The sequence below is a fragment of the Copadichromis virginalis genome, linkage group LG12, assembly GCF_057382275.1.
Source record: "Copadichromis virginalis isolate Kocher_CV1m ecotype Utaka linkage group LG12, C_Virginalis_male_GT1.1, whole genome shotgun sequence".
In the NCBI taxonomy this organism is placed as follows: Eukaryota; Metazoa; Chordata; class Actinopteri; order Cichliformes; family Cichlidae; genus Copadichromis; species Copadichromis virginalis.
Genome location: NC_140629.1, coordinates 8,078,372 through 8,102,382, shown reverse-complemented (window position 1 = coordinate 8,102,382; position 24,011 = coordinate 8,078,372). Strand labels below are relative to the sequence as shown.

The window sequence follows — 24,011 nt, the reverse complement described above, 5'->3', positions numbered from 1 at the left end:
TTAAACATAACTCTGTGGCAAACGCAGAGTTCAGCAGGCCATCAAGGAAGAAGTGACGTGCATTTCTGCAGTGTAAAGATTCACAAATGATTTTCTCCTTAATCTACAGTCACACAAAGCGCCAGGAAAATCTTTGGTGATGTTCTCAGATGATTCTGACGCTTATCACCCAGTTCCTCCTGATGTCCTCCACACCATCAACCCTCTGTCCTCCTCACAGTTTCTTCCTCAGCTTGCCTTTCTTATGGCCACCCCTTCCAAAACCTGACTTTTTAACTTCTCCGAGCCACTTTTTGTTCTTGGAGCGGAGCTTCCTCATCCCCCCGCCCTGCAGGAACTGGTGCTTCTGCTTTTTCTTGCGCTGCTTCATGATCTGATCCTTTGTTTTCAGCTCCGAGCGTGCTTTGTGGTCACCGGAGCTCTGTACGTTTGGACCTCGTCGGCCACGGCCACGACCTGGGAGAGGCACGACACAACAAAGAGGTTGGAGGTGTTGGGTCTAAACTCAGACCCCGCTGTATCCAAGACTTATTCCCATGAAAGAAAAACAAGGCAACAGTGTTCGATCGATTTCTTGCGCAAGGGAGGCCCCCTCATCTGTGTCCAGCACGACAATGAACCCCGATGATGGCCTCCTCTCGCTGCCTTTTATTGACAAACTTCAAACAATAGTTTACAAAACACCTCCCCCTGCAACCCCCTTTGGTTACAAAGACAAGGCACTGTATGTAAGTGTGTGTGTGTACGCCAAACAAACACAAAGAAACTTTTGTCAGGGATTCTCTGTGTGTGTGTGTGTGTGTGTGTGTGTGTGTGTGTGTGTGTGTGTGTGTGTGTGTGTGTGTGTGTGTGTGTGTGTGTGTGTGTGTGTGTGTGGTGACAGTTTGGGGATACAGCTTGTTTTGATAGGGTTTGGTGGCATCAAGGATTTACATCACACTATGTTATTAATGTAAATTAACATTATTGGGCATGATTTTCAATACCATAAAAAACTATTCTTACTGGGGGGGGTTAAATGACAATTCTACAATTCTTATGTGTGTGCAACAGAGGTGTGCAAAATACAATAACATAAGAACAAGCAAAATATACGAATGGGTAAATCTGAGAATTATAAGAATAAATATATGTACAAATATAAGAGTGTATGTTAGGGCTGTTCGATATAACGATATATATCAAATGACGATATAAAAATGTCTATCGTTTCCTATTACGCTATCGTTTGTTTCGTGATGTCGTAAAATAAACTGTTTACAGCAGTATTTTTCATCGTTTTGACGGTCACCTTAGTGGCTATATTAATTTCTTAAAGTGCTCTCTTTCTCTTATATTTAATATAACCACACTATGGGCGGGCAAGTGCCTGTTTTTACGTGTTTTCGTTAGCAACAATGACGGTAAAACCATCGCGTGGTTCCGCTGTACGCTTGTTTGTTTTCCACGTAAACCTTTCACAATAAAGCTCAAGATCCTGTTGAGACTTTTCAAAACAAACTGAATCACATGAGAGAGTATGCAGAGTTTACAGATGAGAAGCAAACAAAGAGCCGTCAGACTCAAACTATATGTATACACCTGCCCGCCTTCGTAAACAACTAAATGCTATGTTGCCCTATCATTTTTTGATTGGTCCACATGGTATATTTTTTCACCAATAGGAAAGGCTGGGGGAGTTGGGAGGGGGACTGAGTGCTTTCTAGTGTTTTTCCTTATAAAAACCGTTTCTTCCCGCAGTAAATATAAACAACGATAGTATTCAGGAAGAAAACCTGCATATATTATACTGAACATAAAGTTGTTTGCAAAACTTGTGCATAATTTTTACAAATGTACAACTTCTATTCGCATTTCAAGTTATGAAAACAATTCCTTAAACATGTTTGTGGCTTTTACAGTAAAAATGACAAGTATTTTCTACTCGGATTTTGAATTTTTTTTGTCTGAATTTAGATCTATTGTGCAAATATAGTATAAATGAAAAATTAACTCAAATTTCAGATATTTGAGGTTGTGCCAAAAAAAAAAAGAAGAAGATTTTTTTAAAGGTGAAATATAGAGGTAAAATCTAAAGTAGTCAAAAACGGCCAATTATACTCTGGACCCCAGAGGGTTACTAAATACATTTACATGTCTTGGTGACTGCAGCTGGAACCTTGGCAAAAAGTGTATGTGTGTGTGTGGAATGCTAGCTACCAGCATTCATAATATAATAGTTACAATAGCAACAGTAACCAGGGGGGTGGGGCTTAAATGACAGAACAAAGACAGGCTACCATGATGTCACATGCCAGGCCACTATGATGTCACATGCCAGGCCACCATGATGTCACATGCCAGGCCATAAAAATCTATAAATAGGGGTGCCTCGACACACAGTTGTAGAATTCCCTTGCAGGTGAATTTAAGCTAGCGATTGAATTGTGTTTTCAGATGAAAGCGCTTATAACCTTCTCCCAAAGTAGAGTACTCTTCCTCCACCCAAACCTAAAATGTATATTTCTAAATACAGGGAAGCAATTGTATTAGAAAATAAATATAAAAATGAACACAGGACCATGGTGCCAAGAACAGTTAAGGCCCCATCTCATCGCGAAATGTGCCCACAGAGGCCAGAAGGCGAAAAACCTGAACACACATTCAGGAAAAAACCAGAACACACAGGCATGAAGAAAGTCATGGCTCAACCTGCTTGTGTGGATACACGCAAAGGGGACAAGCAGCTCCTTGAGAAATCTGGACTTGTCCCCTTTTATTTACAGAAAAACGATTACAGAATCGTTCCAGGCTACCTGCGTAGAAGAAAGGCAGAGAAAGAAAAGGCTAAGCAGGACAATGATGCCTGGTTAACAAAACAACAGGAAACAGTTAAACCACTGGCCGAACAGGAGAAACAAAACATTCTCCAGGGCCTAAAGAGGAGGTTTAATGAGCTAAACTTTGAATATCAATCCCTCCCTTTTACTATCTCCCCTTCACAGCACAAAAAATACAATTACAAAATGTTTCTCGAAGAGGCAATGAGTCAAGTTGAAAAAGACATTGCCCTTTTTGAGGAACATAAATACATTTACGTAGGCAGGGAAGATGCATCTGACGAACAACAGTTACAGCGGACTCCACTGCCACCCATTAGACCGAAAAAGACAAAGTTGACACCCGCTCCTCAAGTCACACAACCAACGAAAAAGGAAACTTTCTCGACCGACAACCTACCACCTTTTCGTAGGATGTGTGTTCCACCTATATCCAGAAGTGGAAAGCAACCTATTCCCATGACTGAGAACCTTCACAGACAACCTATTCCCACCCAACTAGTTATAATTCCACGACCTAGTCCTGTCCCTCTGCCACCTATTTGTAAAAAAGCTGAATCTACACCCCGACCACCTGTAAGACCTCCAATGAAACGAGGTGTAACACCCATCCTTCCACCCATTTCCACCAAAAAGCTGTAGTGCTGTACCGTTAGAGTAGTTTTTTAACTACCTAACCCCCAACCGGTCTTGACAGAAGCCGCACCATCTGAGCCTGGTTCTGTCGAAGGTTTCTTCTTTTTAAGACAAAGGAGTTTTTCCTTCCCACCGTCGCCCAGTGCTTGCTCAGATGGGATCATTTGATTGTTGGGGTTTTCTTAAACATAAATTGGCCTATTGAAAAAATGTAGTGGTTCTTACTACATTTTATTTTCAATAGACCAATTTATGTTCAAAAAAAAAAAATTACAGCAGAAAAGAAAGCATGGGAGACATCTGATGCATTTCATTGCTTTTTAAAAAATAATTTATAATTTATCTGGAACAAATAAAAGAAAGTAAAAATAATCTTTTGTGGATTCTTTTTCTTCAATAAGTAGTAGAATAGGCAGTTCTTTATACATAAAGCGTAGTGTTTTGTTAAAAAATAAAGTGGCACAGCGGCACTGTGTTAAAGGCCTGTGTTTTTACCATCAGCGTGACAGCGTTGTGTTGTTTTTAAGTACTGTATAATACTTAAATATGATCAGTTAGACAAAACCAGCTGATGACAAATGTTTTGTCTTGCTTTGTTTTATATTTGGGACAGTTCTTAACCCAGTTTACAGCATGATTTAGCAGATATACATTTGCCCTTCTAAACAGAGAATGTTTCAATTTCACAGGTTTCACCTCAATTCTTTTATCTGCTGAACTAGAACACTTCAAAATGTGTGACAGTACCAGTAGATAACCACATTTCTGCAAGTTTGTTTTTTGCTTGTTCAGCAACTTCAGCAAGTGGTTATTGATGTATCATACTTTCTTCAGTCGTGATGGATTCTTTTTTCAGACAGGGTAAAACATCAGGATGGTGGCTAATACGGAAAGAAAAATGGATGGTGACAGAAAAACAGAGATAGCTTATACTAGACAGAATGGCCTGCATCCCTTGCTGTGTTCTTTTAATTCTTCAGCAAGGCATTTGATGATGACTATGGGTTCTGGACTTCATGTAAATAATTTTCATCCAAATACTAAAAACAATCCTTATGCAACTTTGTCCAATTCATAACTGGGTACTAAAAGGGCTTCAATTCATGAACAGATGATGCAAGACTTCTGTTTAACATCTTTAATAAAAGCTACGAGTGGAAACTTTCATTTAACATCAAGTCTTGGCAGCATACAGAAGTAAAATATGTAAAAAAAATTGAAATTGCCCAACATTTACAGATTTAATGTGCTATATGTGCATGCCGTTGAATGCATATGTATAGGTTTGTGCATGAGTTTTCTAAGGCTGTGTTGTCATTCTCAGTTTAAGAAGCAGCACAAATACAATGGGCCTGCTGAGCCTGACAGCCATAAGCATCCGTCATAATGAAACTACCTTTAATGAAACAAGCTCAGGAACTGCCCCTAGACACACACACACCTACAAGTTAAGCACACTAATAACTCATATATATAATCTGTGAAATCTCACATAGAGTGCATTTTGGATGTAACAAGAGCACATCACAAGAAAGCAACAACAAATAAATAAATAAATAAATGACACCCCGCTAAACAATAAATATATCACCAGTGTTGGGACTAACGCGTTATTAAGTAACGCATTACAGTAACTACGTTATTATTGTGGTAACGAGCACGGTAACTAGTTATTATGCCAAAACCAGGAACGCGTTACTCGTTACTGGGATTTAGATAGGCTCGTTATTCGTTACTTCGTGTGGTGGCTATCGCGGAGCTTCCACAGATTCAATAACATTAGCAAGTGGTGGAAGCCAGCAGGTGGATGAGAGAAAGGGAGGCAAGAGGAGAGACCCGAAGCGGCCGCCGGTCCCAGTGTCAGGTGAACTGAACTTCAGGTAAGAAGTTATAACCTGCAGTCCATCTGGGTCAGATATGAACCAAGTTTAGGTGGAGTTTATTTTCGTTATGCTGACTTTTTTGTACTGCGTGCTAGCTAGCATGACGGAGTTTCTATACAGCTGGGTGGGTGCTATGTTACTGATGTTGAACTTTATTTTGTTCATAAGGTTAATTATTAGAGTTGCCAACCGTCCCGTAAAAAACAGAATCGTCTGGTATTCAGAGAAAATATTACGCGTTTCTTATTGAGGTGAAAAGGAACAGTTTGTCCCGGACTTCAGCTACAATGAAAAAGACACAAAGCTGGAGTTATTCTGTGTTTACGCTGCACAGCTGCCTCTTCTTCTCTCATCCTCTCACCCTCCCTCTCCTGTTTCTACTTCAATCATGAAACTGATCAATGATCAGCTGATCGGCTTTTCTCTCTTGTTTATTTATCGCCCACTTTGCGGCAGAAAGAGGAAACCAACGGATGTCGCGGTAAACAACAGCAGCACTTTTAAGCTTGATCAGCTGTTGTTAGAATTTATTTAATATTAATTTCTAGTATCAGCTGATGTTTGCTGGAGCCACAGCTGTAAAGCTGCTGGTCATGATGTCGGTTTGGAGATGTGGTGAGTGGGAAACATGAAGATGAAACCAGGAGATGTCCTTACTGAATCATCAGAGCTGTGATGGAGAAACAGGTTTACCTTTTAGTTAACATGAATGAGTTGAAGGGAAGTTATGAACTGTTTCTGAGAGATAAATAACACCAGGATCCTTTTCTAAGCAGCTGACAGCTGGTAACTGTGCAGGGGCGGGTCTAGCAAAGTGTTGCCAGGGGTCCATGTAGGGAATTAAAAGGGAAAGGGGGGCACAAGGAAATACTTTCTTATTCTCATTTAAAATGTCTCACTTTTAAAAAAATAATTATCTGAGTCTTACAACAAACAATTGATAGATTGATGCATATATACCATCAGAACAGTGTACATCACTGTCACAACAGTATTTATTTTCATTCAAAGGCTTTATGATTTTTCCTATAATGGTGGGCCGGTCTCTAGTCAAAATGCCCGGGACGATTTTTTTGTCCCAGTCCAGCCCTGTATGCAGCTCATCTGCAGTCTGGTGTTACCTACATCTTCCTATTCAGAAGGCAGAATTTCCGAGTTCTGAGTACAATCGAAAGCACCACGACTGCAGTTTTTGTGTTGGATGTAAAAAGCAGGCTAGGATAGAATCAGGCGTGGGATTTCTCTCGTGGAAATGTGCACATTATTTTTTCCTTTCTATTGGTAGGTGGCACAGTGCACTTGTGGTAAGTAAGCAAGCTAGAAGAAGAATCTTGCTGGGTATCCAGTTACGGAAGCAACACATTAACAAGAGAATTCTGAGTAAAACCAAAGTTACTTTCCCTAGTAACTAGTTACTCTGAAAGTAACGAGTAACTTGAAGTAACTGAGTTACTTTTGATAGAAGTAACTAGTAATGTAACTAAGTTACTCATTTAAAGTAACTTACCCAACACTGTATATCACAGAACTTAACTTTGAGTGAGAAAAAAAGAGAAATAGTCTGGAAACAGATGAATTTTCAGTCACTGACACAGTGGGAGTTCTGGCAGACACGTTGCACTAAGAAATGTCTTATTTTTAGAGACTGACCTGAATGTATGTTAGATACTGGTCAACACTGGAGCACTTTGGGATGCTGTAGCCCTTGTAGAAGCTAAATGCAGGTCCAAACATTTCCTCACTGAACCACACCTTGGCAAAGGTGTTGAGGAGGCGCTTGTCATAGTCGTCGGTCACACGACCACCGTATTGAATCTCTCCAATCATGTATCGAACTGTGTTCCAGGACACACCCTAAGGAGATGATAAAACAGTGATAAAGGATGACAAAAAAATTGTTCATGAATGTGCAATATAATTTGTGAGCAGACTGAATACATACACAGTCAGAAAGCTCTAAAACTCCCAGCAGATGGCTGTTGTTGATAAGTATTTACAATATCCTTTCTTTAAATCTCAACCCTTTTAACATTTTTTTATGGTCAAGAGTCCTAATCACACAGAATAATAAGCATTACTCTACCTACCTTCTTAATATCCATGTCATCAAGATGGTTTTGAACAAACTGGACAGTGGCATTAAAATCAGCCTGGTTGAACTCATAGGGAATATTCCATCCCAGGGGGCCATATTTCCTTCTCTCCTGAACTGTGCTGTGAAGAAAGGCTACTGCATACAGCATCGGCCTCCACTGCGCCATGTTACTGACATCCAAAAGGTCCTGGTTTATACCTGGTCAGGGACATGCAGGTCAAAAAGATGTACTGCATGCCCAAAAGGAGGCTAAGTGTAACATCTACAGAAATGTATTGAAATAATCCATAACTGAATAAAGTCAGTTACTTCTAAAACCAAGCATTGCACAAACATGCACACACAGATTTCCTTTTTAGCGAACAGTTAGGATTTGTTGCGTAAATGTGGGAGAAAAGATAGTGAACTGAATATGTCAGTCAAAATAATACCTTCTTTCTGATATAATACCAAACTGCAATTACTAATCGAAATCAGAATTCCCTAGCAGATCATTACATGGAGAAACCTTTGGAATGCAAGCGCGCGGATCCACACAGGTATGCACACGGGTGTTCACTGCTCGTAGACCCAAATTACACCTTTCTTGGCTGCTACTTCGACGCACATCTGTCCTGCGTGCTGCACAACAACATTGAATATTTAGTATTTACTGCTGTTTACACTTAGCTAGATTAATGCGATGGTGTTGTGTTTAGTATGTTGCTTTGTTTTTTTTTTCTGCTTGTTTTCTATAAAAAAAATAAAAAAAAATTCAAGCTGTAGATACGATCTCAATTCCCCTCCAGGAACCATGTCATCTGAGCCAGGAAAAGACAGCTGGTTTCTACATTTTAAAGATTCTTTTCTTTCTTCACCCTTGTTTTGGACCAAAACACAGACTAGATAACTCAGACTTGTTTAACATTTTACTAACCTTGGGTAACATGGGTAAAAAACAAAATCCGGAATACAATAAATATAGCATCAAACAGGTGTTTCTCCCACATTTCCATCTTTTTATTCACTTACTTATTCCTATCATGGATATCACGAAGTAGAGGTGTTTTGTATATCTGCATCTCCAAATGTACACATCAATATTGGAATATATTTCATTCTCTTAGGTCCTCTTTCTTTATCACATAGATAAATTGGATCTATTAAACTGGCTAGTATTTCTGGACTTCTTTAATGTGAGCTTAAGTGAGCCAAACCTACCGCCATATGTCCTCTTAAGCCCTGCCTTGAGGCCCTGTGGTGGTTCATTGGTGAACTTGATGGACATCTGGAGAAGTGTGATGGGAAAGTGTCTGTGGACCTCAGTGGTCATCCAAAGGCGGAAGCTGTTGTTGACAAAGTCTGTCTCTGTCACAGTGTCCATGAGCTCATCCATGAAGTCCAAACCCAGGTGGCAATTCTGGAGTAAGGCCCAGCCACCCTGGGGACAAACACAGTAGTATGCCTATCATCCATGACGAAGACTATAAATGAGGAGTTCAAGAAAACCCTAAATAATTTCTATAAATTCCAAACCACATTTTTAGAGACAGAACATCTGTATTGCTAAAACAGCAGTAATATCTCACCACTCACATTAGCCATAGTTTGCTGCAGAAGCTTGCGTGCGTGGACCTCTTGTCCTTGACCCATGGATACATAACGGGTCTCGATTTTCAGCTTCTTCCCGAGTGCTATAATGGAGTCAGTTGGATCTGAGCCCATTGAAAGGAAGCAGATGAGAGGTGTTCGTGGGTCCGACTCCTCCCACATCTTCTCTAAATCAAGAATCACCCCTTCAGTGTATTTCTCCCCTACTGCGTCCATTATGTATTTACGGGCCTAAAGGAAAGAATATGATGCAAAGCAGATGTAATTTTTTAAATGCTTTGTAATGCAAAGAGTTGAGCAAAGTAGTCCAATAGTATATATTGGAATAAATTTACTTTCTAGAAAGCTGAGAACTGAGATAATTCTTCAAAGCATTTTCTTTACTGGCTAACTCTTTTTACCCTTAAGGCTAGGGCAACTGTGGACTGGACTGTGAGTTTAACTAAATAAATTGGACTCCAGGCTTGTCTTCAGTGGGCCAGAAAGTTATCCATCAGTAAAACTGAATATCTTTTAGCCACTGTAAATATTCAGGCACAGCAGGCTGGAGGGTGAAAGCTGTATAACAACAAGTTACACAAGCTGCTTCTTATCTCAAGAAGAGCTTTGACCAAGCAGCTTTCAGTGAAGATTAAGAGATTATACATTCTTGTTTTGTGGTCCGTGTCTCATTTATGTAGCTGTATTTTTAAGTCAGGAGGTATCGCTTCCCAAGCTTTAAGCCATTAACTCTCAGATTAGCAACTTTAAGCCTTTTCTCTTTCTTTAGTGGTAATTATTAATTTTAATTGCAGTCTACAGTATACTATTGAAAATGCACTATGATAGAAATGAGAAAAGTAGATTTACATTGCCTGTTCTACTTGTTGTGTTGTATATTATAAAGTAGGCAAAAGCATGACCAAAAAACAGACCAGACAACCAATGTTTGGCTTTCTAATTAAAGAAAATGGATTGGGTGACCCTTAGCCATCCTATGCTGCTATAGGCTGGTTAGACTCTTCTGATGCTTTTAAAGTTTACACTGCGATATTCATACTGTTAATATTTCCCTTCTCACTCCTGTAGTTTATGTTTTGTCCTTGGTCTCTCTATGTTCTCCTTTTCTCTCTCCTCTTTACCCCTCACCAGTCGCAGTAGATGGCCTCCCTTTCTGAACCTAAACCAGCTTCTGCCAAGGACCCGATCATTAATTCTGGAGCACCGTCACCAAAGGCTTGTTCACAGGGGAACTTATAACAGTTATTACAATATTAATGTTCCAAGGAACTTTTTGTTTTGAATTGGCATTATATAAAGAAAACTGAATTTAATCATTGTATCTGTCCTCTATAGCCATGCATAAACATGTCTCTCCTTACTTGTGCGATGGTCCTGTCAGGACACCAGCAGCGTATGAGGAGCAGCCGTCTAAAACAGTCAAGAGACTGGTCATAGGAGTTTGGGACTACTTCCTCCCCTGGGGCCTCCTTGTCAAACCAAGCCTTCCACTGTTTCTCGTTACGACTTATCTGTAAGAAGACTTATCTGTGACAAAAAGCTCTGACGTGGGAAACAAATATAAAACAGGGCAAAACTTTAACTGCATTACAGCACATCAAAATCTGCAGAAAAGATAAAAGAATACTGTGAACACTTCAAACATATTTAGACACAAAGTGATCTTCAAAGTGGCCAACAAAAGAAAGCTAATAAGTAACAACAAAAAAAGACAAAAGAAGGATGAAATGTACCCTGTTTGACTATGTGCACTCCCTCGCTCTCTCTCTGTGTCTCGTCTCCCTTAACTGTTTCCGTGTCCCCCTCGTTGTCTCCTCCCGTTATCTCCCTGGTCCGTCTCATCTCCCTGAATTTTCTTTCCTCCCAGCTCCCGTGTCAAGTTGTGTGACTTGGTCTCTGTCTTAGTGATTCCTGGTTTACTTTGATAGTCTTCTGTCTGGTGCATCATGTTCAGTTTTGTGTCCCCGTGTCTCGTTAGTTAGATCACGTTCGGCTGGGTCCCCTCCAGTAGTTTGTTCCCTCGTTTGCCCTGGTGTGTATTTATGTCTGCGTCTCCCTCTGTCCTGTGTCGTGATCTCCCTCATTTCCCCGCTGTGTGCTCTGCCTGCCTGTGTAGTTCATGTGTATTCCCAGTTTAATAAGTTTTGTATTCCTGGCGTCCAGCAATAAAGCTGTTCTGAGTGTGAGTCTGCATTTCTGTCCTATCCTGCCTGCTTCACACAGCAATTCATGACAATATAGCTGAGGTCTCATGCATGGAAGAAGTCTTATTTATGGCACTTCATTTTATAACGAGCACAGACAGACACAACATGTAATGCGTGACCTAACTAGATGATTATGCAATAACAGGAGGCCATGAATTGACACTGCTGTAAACACCATGTGCTTCCAAGATGCGATCTGCATGTGTGATAGCACAAAATATGCCAACAGATTGTGCTAATATTGTTATGTTTATCACAACGAAGCACAAAGGAAACTAGACTAGCAGAAGTGGCATGGCAATCAGAATCAGAATCAGAATCAGAATACTTTATTGATCCCTGGGGGAAATTAAACAAGTCTGGCAATGGCACGGCAATAACCTTTTAACTGTATAACAGTGGATACAGCTCATCAATATAGCTTTAAACTCTCACATACTTTAGGATCAAATTTAGAAAAAAAAAATTGAGGATATACCCAAGACAGTTTAGCAGTCAGTCATAAGGTAACACATACATAGTGGAGGGACCAATTATTTGATCCCCTGCTGAATTTGTAAGTTGCCAATTTGTAAGTTTCACTTCCAATGAAATGAAAAACAGTCTCTATTTTTAATGGTTGTTTCATTTCAATTTAGAAAGACAGAACATCAACCAAAAATCCAGAAGAAACACATTACATAAAAGTTACAAATTGATTCACCTATCATTGTGAGAAATAAGTATTTGATCCCCAAGCAAAACATGACTTAGTTCTTAGATGCCCTTTTTGGCAGCCCAAATTACTGTCTACAGTTCAATCCACAAGATCATTTCTGAAGCAGTAGTAATTGTACTGTGCCCCGTTCTAATGCCAGACTGAAATTCACTTAACACATTAACAAGTAAAGACTGTTTTTGCTCCAAATTTATCGGAGATTCGATAATTTGAGACTGAGGGCAAGTGTTACTCTTCTAAAGGCTCACTTTTACATAACAGGTGAAATAGGCAGTTTTCCATTTTTTTTCTTGGAACAAAAACATAAAGGAAGCAAAAATTCAGTTTAATCCAATTCAATTTGATTTTAATTAAGGTTTATTTTTATTGCTAACTATAGGCTTTATAAAAAAGGAACGTTTTATTTATCTTAAAACAGAGGAAGTGGATAATTTTTTGAAATAAGATGGTTGCAATATGGTCTATAATTAGATGAGACACTTAGATCAAGCAAGGAATTTAAGAAGTAATTTAATGACAGAAACCTTAAAAGCCTGTGTTATGTATCCTGTTAATAGTGACAAATAAATTATAATTAAAATTGTAGTATCACCCTGGCTACAGCGATGAAAAGAAAGTGTGTACAAAGTCAAGACGTAGAAGAAGATAACTGAACATTTTCAAACATCATCACTAAATGCTTGACTAAACCTCAAAACTTCTGTTGAATAACTTAAACTTCTGAATAACATCGAAAGTCAGACCTGTCGTCACAATAATACTGCAAGAAAACTAGCCCATTCGCTTATACCATTGGTGTGTATCTTATGAAGAAATACACAAAGCCAACTTCAATGTCACTTTGCTAAAAGCAGAACAGTTAGAAAGTCCACCACCTCCTCCTTGTCTTTTTTTTTTTCACCACCTCTCTAATCCAGAGCGTTTCACTTTAATTTGCTACACAGCTACAACATCCAGGGGGACCTCAACCAGTCCAGCTTCAGTCCAGGGCTAATCCAATAACATCTAGCAAAAACGTTCCCCACCTGTGGGTGGATGTTGTTCTTGGAAAACTGCTTATTTAGGCCCAAATTATAAACTATCACCATTGCAAAAACTTCAGGCACCGACACATATGGTGGTCAAGTCAGAATCATAAATCACCTTAAACACGCATGTTTTTATCTTTTGTAACAACAGCAATGCCATGGATAACTGTGTGTAATCGAACAAAATTAGAAAAAATTAGGCAGGTTTCCTAATAAAGCTGTATTAACAACATCTTAACAACTAGTTTCTTTAAGAAATCAAGTCACTTCAAAGGGATAAAGCAAGCCCTGCTTCTAAATCTCAATAAAAATGTACCTTTAAAATATTGCTCATATTTAGGCATGTGTGTAATCTTGAAAAAGAGTATGCCCTTTAACGACTACTTACTGCAGTCAAAAAGCTACCTGCTGCTACTTAACACACACACACACACACACACACACACACACACACACACACACACACACACACACACACACACACACACACACACACACACACACACACACAGAATAAAAAAGAGGAAAATGATCTCTGACCCCTCTCGCCACAGGGAGGAATTATTCCACTGTTATGTTTAATGACTTGCCTCAGGACAGCAAATGAGGCAAGGAGATAAAGCGATTTAACTATTACTCTAAGAAATAAATCACATGAAATAGCAGGCAGAGCCCAAAGTTTAATTCAAAAACTGACTTATAAAATATTACATGTTAGAGTTCAATTCCATTTTAGTGTTATTTGTGATTCATTTCAGTTTTCAAGATTAAAAATTTTGCTTTAAAAAAAAAGGAATCATTATGCGATAAATCTAACAGCCAAGAGTAAATATTGATGTCCATGCATGCACAGCATGTCCAGGCACCATCTGAAACAGATACAGTTCATACACTTCAATATTCATTCTGTTAACTAAGGTGTCATTTACTGATGTTAAGAACTGCCTCCTTTAGATATTTCCTCTGACCAGTCAAATAGATATTAGCAGTCTTGTTCTACTTCCATCACTAACCATGGTAAGGAAGATGCCAAACTCTGGGTTCATGTCCACATTGTCTCCATCTGTGAAGACAAAATTTTTGCGACGTTCCTTCTTGCAGGTGAGAACTATCGCGATCTGCTGGGCTGCCACAGAAAGAACTGGGAGGTCGATGCGGTTGAACTCGTCAAAACAGCCCCACGAACCAGACTGAGCCAGACCTGGTAAATCACATAAACACAGAGCTATGGTCCGTCCGCTGCAAACAAATAAGATATCTGACATTACATATTGTGTGATTGTTGTTTTTTTTTATCTGTATTGTTATGATTTATTAGCAAAAAAAAAACCCCACAGGCCTATAACCTGATAACTCAAACCCTTAAACTTCTTTCTGGGTATATATTTATTGTCACGGTCCTGGGTCGGTGACCCAGTGTTTTGAGTTTTGTTGTGTTTTTGATCTTTGAGTTCATCATGGTTATCACTGTTAGTGTTTTGGTTTCTGTCTCAGTATTTCTAGCTCTCTAGTTTGTTGCTCTGTGATTTCTAGTTCTTGTTCCCATGTCCCTATGTTCAGTGTCAAGTCTGTGTCTCTGTGCCTGTTGTGCTTCCAGTGTGTCTGGTTTTGCTTCACCTTGTCTCGTTAGCTCTGATTTCTCCCCGAGCTGTGTTTCCCTCCTGTCTCCCGTTCCTTGATTGCTCCAGTCCTGTGTTTTCCTTGCTCTGTGTCATGTCGTACCCTCACCATGCTGTCTGTTTTTTCCCCTCCGAATTCCTGAGGAAATTCTAGTTCCCAGTCCTGGTTTGTTTTCCTAGTTTGTGCTTCTTAGTTTTTAGACTCAAGTGTCCAGTTTAGTTTCGAGTTTTCTAGTTTGGGGTTTTGGTTTGTTTTTTGTGAAGTTTAATCTTTATGTAAAGCCTCCCAGCAATAAACGCTGCCTCTTTAAGTTGATTCTGTCTCATGAGTTCTGCAATTGGTACGTACTTCCTGCTTGCCACACAGTCTATCATGACACTTATAGCATGACTTTACTTAGTGATTCTCACCTTTAAATATTCTCCCCAAGCCTCTGAAGTCCATCTGGTCAGAGCAGTTGAAGACCACAACGTACTTTCCCAAACAGCGACCCATGTCTTTTATGGTCTCGGTCTTTCCTGATAACAAAAGGCAACATTTTCACAGCCTAAACTGAAATGCAACCATTTGTATGCTGATAGAAAACCTGACAACAAATGATCTCATAATAGAAACTATCAAAGCTAACTCTGTAATGAAGCCGTTCCCGACTGAGATAGCTGTGTTGTTTGATTCTTCATTTAAATGACCTGAGTTGTATAGAGTCTAGAAGGGTAAATTATCTATATTTAAAATGGTTAAATTCAATTACTTTAACACTTGGCAAACCTTGGAACAGCTTTTTAACATGTCTGTCCCATTCCGAAATCATAAGTTTTGCATACCAGTTCTAGGTTTTCATTCCTATAAAATGTTGCATTTTCTTTTTGATTCAATGTAATTTCCAAAAAATAGATAGATACTGTGTGACTAATTTTCATACCTGTTCCAGCTGGACCAGCAGGTGCTCCACCCATACTCATACCAAGAGCTTGGGCTAAAGTGATGTAACACCTGTCCAATTGTAGACACACAAACATAATAACAATCTAATTTCATAAATCATGAATCATTTCATAAATTCATAAGCTAATAATATCCATACTCAAAATGACCACAAATGAACGTGATCTCATTCTCCACAAGGTTCAAGGATTAAGCTTTAGAACCCTGCCCCTGAAGCTGATGGGGATTCAGCGATTTGCTCAAGGACACATCAGCAATCAGGATGACTGACAACAGGACCTAGCCCTCTGGTCACTGGTCTCCATCTTCATTACAATGACTGACCTCGGGGTAAAAATCATGGTAAAGCTGGGATACTGACATATTTTCTCTCCTTCAGCAGATACAGATTAATTCTGACCACTCCGTAACCAGATTTACTTTTTTCATCCCAACATCTTTTTTGCCACAATTTAGGACCACTTGCACCTTTCCCTTTTTTAACGTGATGTGGTGGCAGCGAGGAGGTAGGACAATGATAGCAAGCAAAACAAAGAAGAAAGACAGCATGAGAAAATGATGGAAAAGCAGAGCTGTCTTGGCGCCTCTAGCCATAAGGCCAGCATGCCACTTTTTTGGAGAGCTGCTGTCTGATGTTAGATGGTAACTCCCTCCCTAGTGCTGTCCTCTCACATCTCCTCCTTGTCTCTCCTCATCTTTTTTTCCCTCCTTGTCTCTTCTCATATTTTACCCTCTGTGTCTGTTACTAAGACACTTCTTGTTGTTGGACTGCTGTCTCCCTCACTCTGTCTGATCCTCTTTCCTTTTCTTTCTGTCATTCATATCGCCTGTTAGTTACAGATGTGATGATCGTTGTGTAAGACTGCTTCATCCTGCTTCATCCTGCTTTCTAATTTCTCATCCTCACAGTCCCCGAGTTGTCTTTTTTTCTTTGCTTTACAAATCCAGTCATTAGTCAACCACAGAAAGTTTAATCCATTTCATGAAACTTGACATTACAACGAACAATCACGGTCAAGTTTTCAGCATAAATCTAGAGTGGGTTCCTAAAATAACTGATGCATGATGCAGCATGCATTTCTGACTTAGTTACAAAGGCAGGGTCACGTTTTCTGTACAGTCACTCCAAGGTTACACTGTCTTTGTTTAAACTGCAAAAAAGAAAAGTTATACTGCTGTTTTTTTCCTTTATTTTCTTATTAGTGTGTGTGCATATGACTTTTGCCATTATGATACATTTTACTGACGTATGTCTGCTTTACCTGTCCGTCAAAGGTGTAATGACAAGCCTTTCGGTACACCCCAAGAATTCATTCTGGTAGACAAAGCCCACATCTGTAATGTTGATGATCATCTTGTCTGAGTCCTCATTGAAGTAGAAACGGCACTGCTTCAGCCATTCAAAGTCACTGGAGCTTTTGACATGCAACCGGCACTAGGTGGAGAAAGGGTAGCGATAAGAGACAGGGAAAGAGGGAAAGAGAGGGCAGAAGGAGACAAGGGGATGGAAACAGAAGTGAAGGGAGAAGGGAGATGGCATGTGAAGAATAAGAAATTGAAGGGCACCACTCAGAAGATTATTTGAAAAGAGAGATGAAAGCCAGATAAAAGAGGGGAAGAAAGGTGGAAGGGCGGGATGTGTGAGGAGGGATTTCGGTGACAGGAGGGTAACATTAAAAGGGTGGAAAGAGAAGAGAAGCAAGAAAGTGGAGGATGAACGAAGAGGTCATGAAGTGAAATGGGAAGAAAGGAAGGTAAAGGATAGGGGAGAGTGAAAAGGAGGGAAGAGAAAAGTCCAGCAAGTTAAAATGATGCAAATGGGAAAAAGTACAAAATGAATTAGAATAGTAATGAATAGAAGAGATAAAAAGCAGAATATGTGTGAGAAAAAATACAGTGGGGGTAGAAAAGTAGCAGTGTGATATATTATTGGAGAGGAAATAAGGTGAGGCAAAAATGTGTTTAGAAACAAACAGGACAAAGGAACATGAGCAGGACAAATTAATGGTATGAGCTAAATAAATACAAATGATTTTAGAAAGAACTGAAAAAACACATCCAAATAAAGTTTCTTCAAACTGCTTCTATTAACCTTGGGGTTCAGCAACATGCTTATTCTGCCTTAAGTGGAGATTCAAACACAGTCGTGACTTTAAATATTACTTGACTGCCATTAAAACCCCTCTGACTACTTTCGACAGAATTTACTCGCTGCAGTAAACAACATTTTGTATTCTGACATGGCAGCCCTTGGGAGTCTGAATATCAAACACAGTTTACAGAGTGGTTGCTATTTTGAGCCGGAGATTCTAATCTTGAACAGAAATTGCAAAGCGTTCATGTGCACAGTTCAGCGTCAGTCTAACTGATCCCAGCTCGGATGTCTCTGGCCTCTTTTCACCGAATGATCAACATACTCACCAGTTCATCAAATATGTCCCTCTGGTGGACATGAATAGTGATGAGGGTCTCATACTTGGTCCTCTCCACAGCCTCCAAGTCTCTTGTGGTCATGTCAATCAGGGTGTTAAGGAGATCCAGGAAGAACTGGTTGGTTTTGGACATGATGCGACGATCGTATCGGGCATTGGTCAGAGCTTCTTCTGAGTCCCTTGTCCAAATCATCTGAATACCCAGTAACCCCACCTACATTAATGTGCAAAAAACAAAACACATCAAAATGGTCAAATGTACCGATGACCTTAGAAATCTAACTATTGTTTTGATGAAGGAATACTATAGCAGTTTAGTACCACACCCCAAGATTTACAGAGAAAATAACAGCCCCAATTCCCAAAAGTTGGGATGCTGAGTACAATATAAATAAAAACAGAACGCAATGATTTGCAAATCTCAATAACCCATATTTTAGTCACAACAGAACATAGAAACAATAACAAATACTTATAGAAAACACACCCTTTTAAGAAAAAAAAAAATACTTGTTCACTTTTAACAACAGTCAGTAAACATCTGGGAACTGGGGAGACCAGCAACTGTATGTGGGTATGGAATATTGCCCAGTTCTATTCTGACACAGGATGTTTCCAGGTGGTGAACAGTCTGGACTGATGAAAGGCAGTTAAAAACCCAGAGTATCCTTCTACAAAGTATGCGATTTAGCTGAAATATGCAGGTTGTTCCCTGAAAAAGACAGGGACATGACTGGATTGGAGCATATTTTGCTCTAAAACATTTAGATACTTTTCAGCAATGGTGGTATCTATCCAGATGTGGAAGCTGCCAGTTTCATAGGCACTAATGCACCCCCATACCATGAGAGAGAGCAGAAAAAGACAGATTGCGTGAGGATGTGGTCTCCATGTTGTATAAAAAGTTTTCCACATTGGCTCAGTCAGTGTTAAATGACCTCTGGTCCAGAGAATATAACGGTGATTCTGGATCATGTTCACACATGGCTTTTTCTTTGCAGCATAGAGCTTTAGCCTGTACAGCAAACTGTGCTCCCACACATTGATTTTCTGGAGGTGTTCCTGAGCCCATGCAGTGATTTCCATGACAGAATCAGGTCTGTTTGTAATGCAGTGCTGCCTGAGGGTCTGAAGCTCGCAGGCATCCAATATTGATTTTCAGCCTTGCACACAGAGATTTCTCCAGATACTTGAAATCTTTTGATATCACGTAACGTAGATGACGGGAAATTCATATTTGCAATTTTACACTAAAGAACATCATTCTGTAATTGTTCTACAATTTTAGTTTTTTGCAGATTAGTGAAACTCAGCCCAATTCTTTCATCTAACATGCTCTATTTATATCCACTCATATTACTGAGCTGTTGCCAGATATCCTAATTAGTTGCAAAATGTTCCAGCTGTTTTTTTTACTACCACTAATTTATCCAGACTCTTGTTGGCTGTCGTTGTAGTCATTAAATTCAAAATGAGCCAATATTTTATCTCAAAATAGTTTTCTCAGTTTTAAACATTTGCTAGATTTATTATATGGGTTTATAAGACTTGCGAATCATTGCATCCTATTTTAACTTACATTTTGGAGCATCCCAACTTTCTTTAGAATTTATTTTGGAGTTTATTACAATGTTCATAGTAGATTGCCTCTTTAGGCTACACAGGTTTCTGTTTTTGAGCAGCGCCGTCCTTGCTCCACAAGGATAGCCAGTTGTGGTCGAATCAATGTTTTAAAACGTTTGCGGATTAGTTCCTGGATTTGGACAATGACTTACTTGAGATGGGAAGGAGTTGAGGAAGTCAATTAGCTGGAAGCCAGAGTCCTGGATAGCCAGAGCAGCTTGTCTGATCACAAGGTGCAAAGACCTCTGGGATTCTTTCAGCAGAGCATTGAGCCACACCTCCACGTTCCCTTCAGCTGTGACGGGACGATCCAGCTCCACAGTCTCTCCCTCGCGTGATGACACGGCCAGAATGCGGTCATATATCTGTGAAAGGCAACACTGATTAGATCGATTATTATAACTACAATGATGAAGTTATTTTTCTTATAAAAAGTATATTTTTCAAATTCTACATTACTCTGATTAGTTCATTCAATTTGACATTAAAGCAGCTATTATATTTTATTACTTTCATGTTACAATCACATATTTTTCAGAAGGTTAAGTGTTTAAGATAAACAACAAAAAAAGAACATAATCCACCTTTTCATGAAACTGGACACACTTGATATTGTCAAAGACATTGAGAAGGTGGGCCTGGATGGTGTGGGAGTCAGAGGCCTGGCCCAGGATCTCCAGCAGGGCAGGATCAGAGACAAAGAAGAAACGAGGAAACAGCAGACGCTTCTTCTCCAGATAACTGTTTGACCACATAATTTTAAAAAAATCAATACAAAGTATCATCTGACAGACAATACAATAAACCAGATAGTTAACTGTACAGCATAAAAAAGGAAATCAGTCACTTCACTTACCCTCACTACTGATTATCGTTTAAAATCTTCTACCTTTCTTTTGGTGGTTAAGTTCATTAGAACCTAAAAATAAGGGCCATGGTGGTGTTTTAAGTTTTTTCTACTCACCCTGTTAGAGACTTCTGACAGATCTCCAGCTGTTCGAGGAGATGTGGAAGCAGCTGTCCCATGGTCTCATCCCCCACGCATGACTGTACCACATTGGGCATTTCATGGGCTCGCATCATGATCTTCACCCATGACTTATCAATGTTAGAGAAACGCTTTGCTTCCTAAAAAGATTGAGTTAGTCAATTATCTCATGATCACTGTTTGACTGTTTTATTATTTTATTTTGTATTTGGTTATTTCTTTTAAATGCTTGGACGCTGTTTGGCGCTGATTTTAGAATTAAGCTCGTAAAACAATCTTACAAAGGCAACATTTCACTATTATTTCTTCTTCTTTTAAATGTCAAAACACTGTGGCCTGAAAACATTGCCTGGACCAGTGATTTATTTTGCTCAAGAGACTGAAATATAATTTTTGAAAATGAAAATAAAAGAAACTCAACGCCTGGCACATTAATGCACTACTGCACCTAAACACCCAGAATATTGTCCAGAAATCTGATAATGATGTAAAGATAGAATTTTTTTATGTAAATTGTGTAACTGCAAATGAGTAATTTCAGTTCAGTTCACTTGTTTGCCTTTTAAACTGAAATTGCCTTTTAAACTGCATTTGGAGTCCATGTTTAAGCCTGATAACCAATATGAATCACATCCTGAAATGTTGTTCACCTTAGGCAACTGTTTGGCGATATCTCCACCCACAAACACAGCCTCCAGATAGATCCACAGGTTCTGGACAGTCATCCAGTGCTCGATAATATCAGTGGTGTTGGAGAGATTCTGAACCCACTTCTGAATCTGGGCTTTAAATGGGGTGTTGTACCTGAAAAAGAAGGTAAATCTTCACGTTCGCCTTACTTAGGGACGCACACCTGTGTGTGGCTCGTCTAATGTCTAGATTTCCCACAGCTGTGGAAGAAGATCATCACTACCGACACTAATGATAATGACACTCAACACTGCCGTACCGGTTGCTCATAAGGGATCCCAAGATCATTAGGCTATCCTCCATGCTGGCAATGATCTCTGATGTGCTGTCTCCTCTCAGCAGCAACTCCCCACGGGTCTTAAAACTGGCAAATGTAAAAGTCTTGTTGTCCCACTCAGCGATCACTTGCTTCAGCTTTTGTTCAATATCACGCTCTTTCACAGCACTGATGCAGATATCCTGCACAAGAATCCCGCCCCCCAAATGTTTTTAAATGTTAGCAATAAAAATGCTGATGGCAAACAGATGCATATGCACTGAAAAAACAGGATTGGTGTTTGCACTGAACAGGACCACCTATCAGTTAATTCAATATATTACTCTTTAAACTTTTTAAATGTTTTCATTTCCTCCAAACAATTTTCCAAACTTGTATTTTATTTGGAATTTATTATATCAAATAAAAAAGAAAACACATTGAATTAGCAGCTAATGATTCGTTTGTACCTCAATCTCTTCTTTATACTTGAGTAGAGGAGCCTCCATTATGTTACGCAGCTTGAATGTATCAGTTTCCACCTCAAAGGTATGGCCAGTCACCTGGATACAAAACAGGACAAATTACAGCTATTATCATTATCATTAGGTTCTGGTGATGACTTGATTTCAGTCAATAACATTCAGTTGCAGTGCTACACCAGTGGCCATGTTTCACTAACCTCCGTTATCCTCTTCCAGTGCCGGGCCATCATTGCTTTGTTAGTCATGAGTTCCAGCAGGGGGCAGCACTCACTGAATTCATCAATCGTTTTCTTCAGATCCTGAAAGGCCTGCCACTCTTTCAGAGCACGAGGCAGTTTTCGACACCTGGTAGTTCACAGGACGTGACAGTCAAACTCATATTTATTGTCTTCTTTCTAAACTACACTTTAGCTTTGCTGAAGTCAAGTAAAGTTGACATGAACTAGATTAGATGTATAGTTGACATTTTGTTTGTTAAAGGAAAAGTATTACAACACACTTCAAGTTTGGTATTAACGCTACAAGAGTCATTGGATTGGACAACTTGTTGAGTATCCTTCCTTACTAGCACAGAGCAAAAGTTCATGCATCAGTGTCTGTTCATAGCTTCACTCAACCAAATCAACACCTCCACAACAGATAGCTGACATTTCTGCCAGAGGAAACAAATATCCTCTCTTCTTCAGCTCTGACTATAGCTCTATATTTTCCTTCTGACTGCTTCTAATGTTTATCTAGATTTTCATTGTCAAGTAATCCCTTCCAGCTATATTAAAACTTGTTCTTAATTTCTTTAGGTAAAATAAACTAGCCTGTAGCCTATTAGCCTCTTTCCCCTTCAGTGTCCATTTGACACATGCTGGACAAATGTGACCACATAAAGGGCAAAGATTAGCTTTGCATTGTGAGACTGAAATATTAATGCAGTGTTGATGAAGAACAGGAAGCTTTGTTTCTGCCACTGGAAAAAAAAACAACTTTTTTTGTTGTTATGTAAAACTTTTGGGTTAGTATTTCGAAATTATAACATCTCGAAACAAGTTTCCATATTGTAGCAAGTGAGAGGAAGCAGTTTCTTTAATGCCTGAAAATAAGAGTGATGTTTATGGATGGACTAATGAAAATCATTTAATTTAATTCTGCTTTTTTTTTTTCTCTTTGTGATGTCACCAATTCCTGCAGTAATGAGAGGGCTTGATTACACAGTATGAGAAGGTTATTTTCTCACATAGTCAGTTTTGTTTGTTTCCAGTTCAGCTTCTTTCCTGAAAACGTCTCCTTCTTCATTAACATATTTTAAGCTCATGTTACTACATCTACAGTTAAAAGAGTTCAACAGTTGCTTGAATAAAAAACAAACAAATAAATTGCCAAACCTCGTCTGAAAGTCGAGCAGCTCATTATTAATCTTCTCGATGCAGATGTCAGCCCAGAGGATATCATAGTAGCCATTAACTGTATCGATGACATTGTTGTAAAGGCCGTACAACTTCTGCAGCAGAGCCAGTTGCTTCCTAATCTCCAATAGCTGAGGATGCTGGGTAACAGGAAGTCCAAAGAGCTCTTCGCCTCCCGTGTAAGTGATGTACTTCCTGAACAGGTTGTCAAATCGATTCTGAAGAGGAGAAGAGCTACGATTAGGTACAGCTTACGCTCTGATGGACTTTAAAACATTACACATTTGAGGTAAAACATTTGCAATTATCTGAGTATAATTTATACAGAATAAAAAATCTGTCTTTTGCTAACCATGAAATAGAAACTGTAACAGTATAATAATAGTAATAATAATAATAAAAATATAATAGCTCTTTCAACATCAGTTTCAAGTAACTACTTTTCTGAGGCATCAGGTCAATGCAGGATCTAAATATTTACTAACTGACAGAGAGACAAAATAATTAATCACTAACCAACCTGGAACATGATCAGCCGGTCACTGGCATCTTGGGGTGCAAGTCCCACAACCATGGGACCATCCTTAAACAGAGAGGGA

The 24,011-nt window shown here is 39.3% G+C and overlaps 1 protein-coding gene across 1 annotated transcript; it reads right to left on the bottom strand.

The window, feature by feature from the left end:
- LOC146696472 (dynein axonemal heavy chain 5-like) lies at window positions 1-23,986 on the bottom strand. The gene is made up of 20 exons (XM_085474063.1): window positions 23,933-23,986; window positions 23,392-23,630; window positions 22,213-22,360; window positions 22,001-22,093; window positions 21,534-21,733; window positions 21,235-21,388; window positions 20,561-20,724; window positions 20,181-20,337; window positions 19,749-19,961; window positions 17,963-18,187; window positions 16,804-16,976; window positions 15,519-15,589; window positions 15,007-15,114; window positions 13,951-14,177; window positions 10,385-10,534; window positions 9,009-9,254; window positions 8,634-8,853; window positions 7,426-7,631; window positions 6,989-7,192; window positions 1-456 (listed from the first exon to the last, which is right to left on the bottom strand). Exons 1-20 carry the CDS (start codon window positions 23,984-23,986, stop codon window positions 388-390), a joined length of 3,321 nt encoding a protein of 1,106 aa, XP_085330189.1. The 3' UTR covers window positions 1-387.
- Window positions 23,987-24,011: the final 25 nt, after the last annotated feature.